We start from the raw sequence: 12,559 nt of genomic DNA, 5'->3' as shown, positions 1-12,559 counted from the left end.
CATGTATCCAGAACCTCAGTTACCCAGGCTCCATGTATCCAGAACCTCAGTTACCCAGGCTCCATGTATCCAGAACCTCAGTTACCCAGGCTCCATGTATCCAGAACCTCAGTTACCCAGGCTCCATGTATCCAGAACCTCCGTTACCCAGGCTCCATGTATCCAGAACCTCCGTTACCCAGGCTCCATGTATCCAGAACCTCCGTTACCCAGGCTCCATGTATCCAGAACCTCCGTTACCCAGGCTCCATGTATCCAGAACCTCCGTTACCCAGGCTCCATGTATCCAGAACCTCCGTTACCCAGGCTCCATGTATCCAGAACCTCAGTTACCCAGGCTCCATGTATCCAGAACCTCAGTTACCCAGGCTCCATGTATCCAGAACCTCAGTTACCCAGGCTCCATGTATCCAGAACCTCCGTTACCCAGGCTCCATGTATCCAGAACCTCAGTTACCCAGGCTCCATGTATCCAGAACCTCAGTTACCCAGGCTCCATGTATCCAGAACCTCAGTTACCCAGGCTCCATGTATCCAGAACCTCAGTTACCCAGGCTCCATGTATCCAGAACCTCAGTTACCCAGGCTCCATGTATCCAGAACCTCAGTTACCCCACCCTGATCCCTGTAGTGAACTACGCTACTTTTAACTATGATCCACAGGACCCAGGTAATAGATAGTTCACTATATGGAACAGAGGTGGATTCTGGGACATAAGACATTCAGAGAGACAGCAGAGAGAAGACAGTAATATGGACCGACGCCCCCCCCCCCCCCCCCCGATGTCACATCAATTCCCCACCGTACACAGACATGTCATTAAAACATGCCGCGGTTGATTGGCTGGGACGGCAACAGACATGTTGATTGGCTGGGACGGCAACAGACCTTCAGAGTGAGGACAAAGCACGGCAGAGAATGCTAAACCTTGAACGACTGTCCCCCCCCCCCCCTCCCCGAGTAGGGACTTGAGTTAGTTGGGTAACAAAATAATGCATTCTGGGTAACACAACAGATCACATAGAACCACCATGTCAGAGCCCCCACTTAAAATGTAGAAATGTAAGTGAAATTCCAAAACGTATATAGACACACGTGTACTACATATATAGACACGCGTGTACTACATATATAGACACGCGTGTACTACATATATAGACACGCGTGTACTACATATATAGACACGCGTGTACTACATATATAGACACGCGTGTACTACATATATAGACACGCGTGTACTACATATATAGACACGCGTGTACTACATATATAGACACGCGTGTACTACATATATAGACACGCGTGTACTACATATATAGACACGCGTGTACTACATATATAGACACGCGTGTACTACATATATAGACACGCGTGTACTACATATATAGACACACGTGTACTACATATATAGACACACGTGTACTACATATATAGACACACGTGTACTACATATATAGACACGCGTGTACTACATATATAGACACACGTGTACTACATATATAGACACACGTGTACTACATACAAGCCATAATATCAGAGCACAAGTTTAATGATCAATAATGAATTCCACTCAGTAAAGCAACCCTGGTAACTTTTGATAATAAACTTTAATTTCAAGTCATGATGGATGGTTGTGGACCATAGAAAAACAAGAAGAGAAACATAATATATATTAGTGCATTCTAAATGGGAGTTCAAAGAGAAGTAGTAGTGACCAAGACACAGGACTGTGTTCCAAACGGCACCCTCTCTAGACCACTGGTGGTTCACTAGAGCCCTACAGTATAAGGATCAGACCTGGTAGAGTTCATGCCCCCCGAAAGAAATGAGAGAGGGGGGGGTGCAACAATATTGGGAAGGTGTTCCTAATGTTTTGTTCACTCAGTGTATCGTCACAATATGGCGCCATTAGGAACACAGAGTCATCGAGTGTCACTATCAGCTCGGTTCTGAGGGGAGACTTGTCATTAGGTACCACGGGTGTTCCTGAATAATAGCTGCGATTCGATCGGGGGGGGGATAAAATAAAAGTGGACTTGGGCCCATTTAAAACAAACAACTTTAGATATTGTAAGTTGTTCCCCGAAGGCCCCCCCCCCCCCCCCCCTTTGACAGAGGAGTCGTCCTCATCCCCCTCCTTGACAGAGGAGTCGTCCTCATCCCCCTCCTTGACAGAGGAGTCGTCCTCATCCCCCTCCTTGACAGAGGAGTCGTCCTCATCCCCCTCCTTGACAGAGGAGTCGTCCTCATCCCCCTCCTTGACAGAGGGAGTTCCCACCACCAGGGAGGAGGGAAAGAGAGTGAATCAAGAGGGTACATGTGAATATAGGAAGTCGACAGGACTGCTGTCTCCCTCCACCCAATATACTCAGTGCATGAGCAGAGGACTACAATACCCATGACCACCACAGACATGACATCATCACCAGGAAGTATAGTTGTGTAGAGTTGGTTGTGGTGCATCATCCTCAAAACAAAACAAAACACAAGTCTTAAAAACATCACCTGGGTAAAAACGGTAAGTCAAACCCACGTCCACAAATAAACACTGTTTATTAGCGATATTTTCCAAAAAATGTTTGTAATTTTTTCCCCCCTTTGTTTTTGTTGTTGTTATTTTATTTTATTTTTACATGAACCTGACACGGATAGATAAATTCACAAGGACAGGATGTTTCTAGAAAAATGGTTTTACACCCACCTGTTTCATTTACCCCACTGTTTTCATTTACATTTGTTTTTTTAATCTGTTAATTCTTCTCCTTCTCCTTCTTCTTCTTCTTCTTCATGTAGTTGATTTCTGAATGAAAGGCCTGCCCCAACGGCACTGCCACAACACAGAGGAGAGAAGCTACTGTCCAAACACACAAGACAGTCCATTCTACAGCACGGTAAAGGTAAAGAGGGGGGGGGGGGGGGGGGGGTAGTCAAAAACGATAAAGGGGGGTTTCAACGGTAACGTTAGGGAGATGTTGCTATAGGTAAATCTCGTAGATATCGTCCAGCTCTTCGTGAAACAAGTCCCATTCGTCCTCCGAGTCCGTGACGTCGTCGTCGGTTCCCGCGGCGAGGAGCATGAGGAGCATCTCGCTCAGTTCAAAGGTCACCATCTCCTCGTCCTCGTTGTCCAAAGAGTCGCTGCTGTTCTCCCGCTCTTCAAACAGGTCCCACAGGGGTGTCCTCCTCCAGTTCTGGAGGGGAGAACAGGAATATATTTTAAAAAAAAACAGGAATTCGTTTCGGTATTACGAAAGCAGAACAGGAAGCGTTTTACAATAGGGCTGAGAACTTCTGGACCGTAAACACAAAATGTCCAAATGCCACATCGGTGTCTGTTAAACGTATGAACCCCCATAGGAAAACCAAAAATGGTCTCAATCTATTTCTGACAGAAAGGACATTTGTCAGGGCAGCGTCTTACCCTGTTCCTGCCGTTGCACCCTGCTGGTCTCCTCTGAGGCTCCTCCAGCCGCCCGTCAGGGAAGGCGTGTTTGTAGAAGCAGTTGGAGCCAAACGGGCAGGTGCCCCGACCCTGGTCGAAGTAACGACAGGCTTTAGTCCTGAGGAACAGAGACGGACGGGACCGTCAGCAGAGGACAGTGATTATTACAGATATAGATGAGGAACAGAGAGACAGACCCCCCTCCTATCGTCAGTACATATCTTACCCCCTCCTATCGTCAGTTAGAGCGTTGGACTAGTAACCGGAAGGTTGCAAGTTCAAACCCCCGAGCTGACAAGGTACAACTGTCGTTCTGCCCCTGAACAGGCAGTTAACCCACTGTTCCTAGGCCGTCATTGAAAATAAGAATTTGTTCTTAACTGACTTGCCTGGTTAAATAAAGGTAAAATAAAATAAAATAAATAAATCTTACCCCCCCTCCTCCTATCGTCAGTACATATCTTACCCCCCCTCCTATCGTCAGTACATATCTTACCCCCCCTCCTCCTATCGTCAGTACATATCTTACCCCCCCCTCCTATCGTCAGTACATATCTTACCCCCTCCTATCATCAGTTCATATCTTACCCCCTCCTATCATCAGTACATATCTTACCCCCCCTCCTCCTATCGTCAGTACATATCTTACCCCCTCCTATCATCAGTACATATCTTACCCCCTCCTATCATCAGTACATATCTTACCCCCCCCTCCTCCTATCGTCAGTACATATCTTACCCCCTCCTATCATCAGTACATATCTTACCCCCTCCTATCATCAGTACATATCTTACCCCCTCCTTACATCAGTACATATCTTACCCCCCCTCCTCCTATCGTCAGTACATATCTTACCCCCTCCTATCATCAGTACATATCTTACCCCCCTCCTCCTATCGTCAGTACATATCTTACCCCCTCCTATCATCAGTACATATCTTACCCCCTCCTATCATCAGTACATATCTTACCCCCTCCTATCATCAGTACATATCTTACCCCCTCCTATCGTCGGTACATATCTTACCCCCTCCTATCGTCGGTACATATCTTACCCCCTCCTATCGTCGGTACATATCTTACCCCCTCCTATCATCAGTACATATCTTACCCCCTCCTATCGTCGGTACATATCTTACCCCCTCCTATCGTCGGTACATATCTTACCCCCTCCTATCATCAGTACATATCTTACCCCATGCCATCCTTGTATTTCTGTATCAGTTTCTGCTTGTCTTCCTTGTCCTCCACCCAGTACTCACTGGGGATGACGAAGTTGGACGTTATCCGACACTCTGGACAGGACCTGGGAAGAGAGAGAGAGAGGTTTAGTTGGACGGGACAGGACCTGGGAAGAGAGAGAGAGAGGTTTAGTTGGACAGGACAGGACCTGGGAAGAGAGAGAGAGGTTTAGTTGGACAGGACAAGACCTGGGAAGAGAGAGAGGTTTAGTTGGACAGGACAGGACCTGGGAAGAGAGAGAAAGGTTTAGTTGTACGTTATCCGACACTCTGGACAGGACCTGGGAAGAGAGAGAGAGAGAGAGAGGGTTTAGTTGGACGAGAGGACCACTTAGTTGGACGTGACCCAACACTCTAAACAGGTGTTGGGTCATCTACCTCAATAAGCTGTAGTAGTCTCATCTACCTCAATAAGCTGTAGTAGTCTCATCTACCTCAATAAGCTGTAGTAGTCTCATCTACCTCAATAAGCTGTAGTAGTCTCATCTACCTCAATAAGCTGTAGTAGTCTCATCTACCTCAATAAGCTGTAGTAGTCTCATCTACCTCAATAAGCTGTAGTAGTATTGTCTACATATTGCAGCATACACTGCTTTGGTTTTAGGTCTATATTTATTGTCATGTGTTCATTGTATTTTTGACTACGTGCTGCAAAATTAATTGTCCCTCGGGATAATAAAAACTACTTCCTAACTTGATGATCTTGCCCCTCGGGATAATAAAAACTACTTCCTAACTTGATGATCTTGTCCCTCGGGATAATAAAAACTACTTCCTAACTTGATATTCTTGTCCCTCGGGATAATAAAAACTACTTCCTAACTTGATGATCTTGTCCCTCGGGATAATAAAAACTACTTCCTTACTTGATGATCTTGTCCCTCGGGATAATAAAAACTACTTCCTAACTTGATGATCTTGTCCCTCGGGATAATACAAACTACTTCCTAACTTGATGATCTTGTCCCTCGCGATAATAAACACTACTTCCTTACTTGATGATCTTGCTCTCGAACGTCTTGGCGCTCCTCCACTTGCGGATGCACTTGAGGCAGTAGCAGTGGCAGCAGTTGGACAGGATGCCGAAGCGTCTCTCACTGGGGTTGGCCTTGTCAAACACCACCTCCATACACACGCCACACTGCATGTCCTTACTGCGCTGGATGGCAAACGACAGCTCCATGTCCTTCTCATGGGCCTCGATGCAAGCCTGAAGAGGAATAACAAAGGTATAGCTAACCCCTATAATGCATTATGAAGCCTGGGGGGGGTACTAAAGGTATAGCTAACCCCTATAATGCATTATGAAGCCTGGGGGGGGTACTAAAGGTATAGCTAACCCCTATAATGCATTATGAAGCCTGGGGGGGGTACTAAAGGTATAGCTAACCACTATAATGCATTATGAAGCCTGGGGGTGGAGGATAAAGGTATAGCTAACCACTATAATGCATTATGAAGCCTGGGGGTGGAGGATAAAGGTATAGCTAACCACTATAATGCATTATGAAGCCTGGGGGGGGAGGATAAAGGTATAGCTAACCACTATAATGCATTATGAAGCCTGGGGGGGGAGGATAAAGGTATAGCTAACCACTATAATGCATTATGAAGCCTGGGGGGAATACTAAAGGTATAGCTAACCACTATAATGCATTATGAAGCCTGGGGGTGGAGGATAAAGGTATAGCTAACCACTATAATGCATTATGAAGCCTGGGGGGAATACTAAAGGTATAGCTAACCACTATAATGCATTATGAAGCCTGGGGGTGGGGGATAAAGGTATAGCTAACCACTATAGTGCATTATGAAGCCTGGGGGGGGGGGGGGGGGGTATAGCTACTAAAGGTATAGCTAACCACTATAATGCATTATGAAGCCTGGTGGGGGGGGGGGGGGTACTAAAGGTATAGCTAACCACTATAATGCATTATGAAGCCTGGGGGTGGAGGATAAAGGTATAGCTAACCACTATAGTGCATTATGAAGCCTGGGGGGGGGGGGGGGGGGTACAAAAGGTATAGCTAACCACTATAGTGCATTATGAAGCCTGGGGGGTGATTAATAAAGGTATAGCTAACCACTATAATGCATTATGAAGCCTGAGGGGAAACCAAAACAAGTTAACCACCAGAAACCATCACGGGGCAGATAACAAAACAATGATGAAGTCATTGGAAATGATTAAATGTCTCAATTCTAGAACACGGACACTTTGTAGTATATAAATACAGTATCTGACAGTAAAACATGGAGACCGTAGTATATAAACCATGGAGACCGTAGTATATAAAACATGGAGACCGTAGTATATAAATACAGTATCTGACAGTAAAACATGGAGACCGTAGTATATAAATACAGTATCTGACGGTAAAACATGGAGACCGTAGTATATAAATACAGTATCTGACAGTAAAACATGGAGACCGTAGTATATAAAACATGGAGACCGTAGTATATAAAACATGGAGACCGTAGTATATAAAACATGGAGACTGTAGTATATAAAACATGGAGACCGTAGTATATAAAACATGGAGACCGTAGTATATAAAACATGGAGACCGTAGTATATAAAACATGGAGACCGTAGTATATAAAACATGGAGACTGTAGTATATAAAACATGGAGACCGTAGTATATAAATACAGTATCTGACAGTAAAACATGGAGACTGTAGTATATAAAACATGGAGACTGTAGTATATAAAACATGGAGACCGTAGTATATAAATACAGTATCTGACAGTAAAACATGGAGACCGTAGTATATAAATACAGTATCTGACAGTAAAACATGGAGACCGTAGTATATAAAACATGGAGACCGTAGTATATAAAACATGGAGACCGTAGTATATAAATACAGTATCTGACAGTTAAACATGGAGACAGTAGTATATAAAACATGGAGACCGTAGTATATAAAACATGGAGACCGTAGTATATAAATACAGTATCTGACAGTAAAACATGGAGATTGTAGTATATAAAACATGGAGACCGTAGTATATAAACCATGGAGACCGTAGTATATAAAACATGGAGACCGTAGTATATAAACCATGGAGACCGTAGTATATAAAACATGGAGACCGTAGTATATAAAACATGGAGACCGTAGTATATAAATACAGTATCTGACAGTAAACCATGGAGACCGTAGTATATAAACCATGGAGACCGTAGTATATAAAACATGGAGACCGTAGTATATAAAACATGGAGACCGTAGTATATAAATACAGTATCTGACAGTAAAACATGGAGACCGTAGTATATAAAACATGGAGACCGTAGTATATAAAATATGGAGACTGTAGTATATAAAACATGGAGACCGTAGTATATAAATACAGTATCTGACAGTAAAACATGGAGACCGTAGTATATAAAACATGGAGACCGTAGTATATAAAACATGGAGACCGTAGTATATAAAACATGGAGACTGTAGTATATAAAACATGGAGACCGTAGTATATAAATACAGTATCTGACAGTAAAACATGGAGACTGTAGTATATAAAACATGGAGACCGTATTATATAAACAATGGAGACCGTAGTATATAAATACAGTATCTGACAGTAAAACATGGAGACTGTAGTATATAAAACATGGAGACCGTAGTATATAAATACAGTATCTGACAGCAAAACATGGAGACTGTAGTATATAAAACATGGAGACCGTAGTATATAAATACAGTATCTGACAGTAAAACATGGAGACCGTAGTATATAAAACATGGAGACCGTAGTATATAAAACATGGAGACCGTAGTATATAAATACAGTATCTGACAGTAAAACATGGAGACCGTAGTATATAAAACATGGAGACCGTAGTATATAAAACATGGAGACCGTAGTATATAAATACAGTATCTGACAGTAAAACATGGAGACCGTAGTATATAAATACAGTATCTGACAGTAAAACATGGAGACTGTAGTATATAAAACATGGAGACCGTAGTATATAAATACAGTATCTGACAGTAAAACATGGAGACCGTAGTATATAAAACATGGAGACCGTAGTATATAAAACATGGAGACCGTAGTATATAAAACATGGAGACCGTAGTATACAAAACATGGAGACCGTAGTATACAAATACAGTATCTGACAGTAAAACATGGAGACCGTAGTATATAAATACAGTATCTGATAGTAAAACATGGAGACTGTAGTATATAAAACATGGAGACCGTAGTATATAAATACAGTATCTGACAGTAAAACATGGAGACCGTAGTATATAAAACATGGAGACCGTAGTATATAAAACATGGAGACCGTAGTATATAAAACATGGAGACTGTAGTATATAAAACATGGAGACCGTAGTATATAAATACAGTATCTGACAGTAAAACATGGAGACTGTAGTATATAAAACATGGAGACCGTATTATATAAACAATGGAGACCGTAATATATAAATACAGTATCTCACAGTAAAACATGGAGACTGTAGTATATAAAACATGGAGACCGTAGTATATAAATACAGTATCTGACAGTAAAACATGGAGACCGTAGTATATAAAACATGGAGACCGTAGTATATAAATACAGTATCTGACAGTAAAACATGGAGACCGTAGTATATAAAACATGGAGACCGTAGTATATAAAACATGGAGACCGTAGTATATAAATACAGTATCTGACAGTAAAACATGGAGACTGTAGTATATAAAACATGGAGACCGTAGTATATAAATACAGTATCTGACAGCAAAACATGGAGACTGTAGTATATAAAACATGGAGACCGTAGTATATAAATACAGTATCTGACAGTAAAACATGGAGACCGTAGTATATAAAACATGGAGACCGTAGTATATAAAACATGGAGACCGTAGTATATAAATACAGTATCTGACAGTAAAACATGGAGACCGTAGTATATAAAACATGGAGACCGTAGTATATAAAACATGGAGACCGTAGTATATAAATACAGTATCTGACAGTAAAACATGGAGACCGTAGTATATAAATACAGTATCTGACAGTAAAACATGGAGACTGTAGTATATAAAACATGGAGACCGTAGTATATAAATACAGTATCTGACAGTAAAACATGGAGACCGTAGTATATAAAACATGGAGACCGTAGTATATAAAACATGGAGACCGTAGTATATAAAACATGGAGACCGTAGTATACAAAACATGGAGACCGTAGTATACAAATACAGTATCTGACAGTAAAACATGGAGACCGTAGTATATAAATACAGTATCTGATAGTAAAACATGGAGACTGTAGTATATAAAACATGGAGACCGTAGTATATAAATACAGTATCTGACAGTAAAACATGGAGACCGTAGTATATAAAACATGGAGACTGTAGTATATAAAACATGGAGACCGTAGTATATAAAACATGGAGACCGTAGTATATAAATACAGTATCTGACAGTAAAACATGGAGACCGTAGTATATAAAACATGGAGACCGTAGTATATAAAACATGGAGACCGTAGTATATAAAACATGGAGACCGTAGTATATAAAACATGGAGACCGTAGTATATAAATACAGTATCTGACAGTAAAACATGGAGACCGTAGTATATAAAACATGGAGACCGTAGAATGTAAAACATGGAGACCGTAGTATATAAATGCAGTATCTGACAGTAAAACATGGAGACCGTAGTATATAAAACATGGAGACCGTAGTATATAAAACATGGAGACCGTAGTATATAAAACATGGAGACCGTAGTATATAAAACATGGAGACCGTAGTATACAAATACAGTATCTGACAGTAAAATATGGAGACCGTAGTATATAAATACAGTATCTGACAGTAAAACATGGAGACTGTAGTATATAAAAACATGGAGTCCGTAGTATATAAAACATGGAGACCGTAGTATATAAATACAGTATCTGACAGTAAAACATGGAGACCGTAGTATATAAAACATGGAGACCGTAGTATATAAAACATGGAGACCGTAGTATATAAAACATGGAGACTGTAGTATATAAATACAGTATCTGACAGTAAAACATGGAGACTGTAGTATATAAAACATGGAGACCGTAGTATATAAAACATGGAGACCGTAGTATATAAAACATGGAGACCGTAGTATATAAAACATGGAGACCGTAGTGTATAAATACAGTATCTGACAGTAAAACATGGAGACCGTAGTATATAAATACAGTATCTGACAGTAAAACATGGAGACCGTAGTATATAAAACATGGAGACCGTAGTATATAAAACATGGAGACCGTAGTATATAAAACATGGAGACCGTAGTATATAAAACATGGAGACTGTAGTATATAAACCATGGAGACCGTAGTATATAAATACAGTATCTGACAGTAAAACATGGAGACTGTAGTATATAAAACATGGAGACCGTAGTATATAAAACATGGAGACCGTAGTATATAAATACAGTATCTGACAGTAAAACATGGAGACCGTAGTATATAAAACATGGAGACCGTAGTATATAAAACATGGAGACTGTAGTATAGAAACCATGGAGACCGTAGTATATAAATACAGTATCTGACAGTAAAACATGGAGACCGTAGTATATAAAACATGGAGACCGTAGTATATAAAACATGGAGACCGTAGTATATAAATACAGTATCTGACAGTAAAACATGGAGACCGTAGTATATAAAACATGGAGACCGTAGTATATAAAACATGGAGACCGTAGTATATAAATACAGTATCTGACAGTAAAACATGGAGACCGTAGTATATAAACCATGGAGACCGTAGTATATAAAACATGGAGACCGTAGTATATAAAACATGGAGACCGTAGTATATAAAACATGGAGACCGTAGTATATAAAACATGGAGACCGTAGTATATAAATACAGTATCTGACAGTAAAACATGGAGACCGTAGTATATAAAACATGGAGACCGTAGTATATAAAACATGGAGACCGTAGTATATAAAACATGGAGACCGTAGTATATAAAACATGGAGACCGTAGTATATAAAACAAGGAGACCGTAGTATATAAAACATGGAGACCGTAGTATATAAAACATGGAGACCGTAGTGTATAAATACAGTATCTGACAGTAAAACATGGAGACCGTAGTATATAAATACAGTATCTGACAGTAAAACATGGAGACCGTAGTATATAAATACAGTATCTGATAGTAAAACATGGAGACTGTAGTATATAAAACATGGAGACCGTAGTATATAAATACAGTATCTGACAGTAAAACATGGAGACCGTAGTATATAAAACATGGAGACCGTAGTATATAAAACATGGAGACCGTAGTATATAAAACATGGAGACCGTAGTATATAAATACAGTATCTGACAGTAAAACATGGAGACCGTAGTATATAAACCATGGAGACCGTAGTATATAAAACATGGAGACCGTAGTATATAAAACATGGAGACCGTAGTATACAAATACAGTATCTGACAGTAAAACATGGAGACCGTAGTATATAAATACAGTATCTGACAGTAAAACATGGAGACTGTAGTATATAAAAACATGGAGTCCGTAGTATATAAAACATGGAGACCGTAGTATATAAATACAGTATCTGACAGTAAAACATGGAGACCGTAGTATATAAAACATGGAGACCGTAGTATATAAAACATGGAGACTGTAGTATATAAATACAGTATCTGACAGTAAAACATGGAGACTGTAGTATATAAAACATGGAGACCGTAGTATATAAAACATGGAGACCGTAGTATATAAACCATGGAGACCGTAGTATATAAAACATGGAGACCGTAGTATATAAAACATGGAGACCGTAGTATATAAAACATGGAGACTGTAGTATA

The 12,559-nt window shown here is 40.6% G+C and overlaps 1 protein-coding gene across 1 annotated transcript in view; it reads right to left on the bottom strand.

Moving 5' to 3' along the window:
• Nucleotides 1-2,910: 2,910 nt before the first annotated feature.
• The window catches only part of LOC139395362 (probable E3 ubiquitin-protein ligase makorin-1), a 51,407-nt gene continuing 41,758 nt past the window's right edge, over nt 2,911-12,559 (bottom strand). Inside the window, exons 5-8 of the mRNA XM_071142930.1 lie at nt 5,681-5,895; nt 4,640-4,750; nt 3,423-3,561; nt 2,911-3,192 (exon numbers count right to left, since the gene is read on the bottom strand). Coding sequence (XP_070999031.1) covers nt 2,977-3,192; nt 3,423-3,561; nt 4,640-4,750; nt 5,681-5,895 — 681 coding nt within the window. The 3' untranslated portion in view covers nt 2,911-2,976. The remainder of the gene's footprint in view (nt 3,193-3,422; nt 3,562-4,639; nt 4,751-5,680; nt 5,896-12,559) is intronic.

The sequence above is a fragment of the Oncorhynchus clarkii genome, unplaced genomic scaffold (genome assembly GCF_045791955.1).
Source record: "Oncorhynchus clarkii lewisi isolate Uvic-CL-2024 unplaced genomic scaffold, UVic_Ocla_1.0 unplaced_contig_10308_pilon_pilon, whole genome shotgun sequence".
In the NCBI taxonomy this organism is placed as follows: Eukaryota; Metazoa; Chordata; class Actinopteri; order Salmoniformes; family Salmonidae; genus Oncorhynchus; species Oncorhynchus clarkii.
The sequence above is the reverse complement of the archived record's forward strand: the minus strand, read 5'-3'. Positions and strand labels throughout refer to the sequence as shown.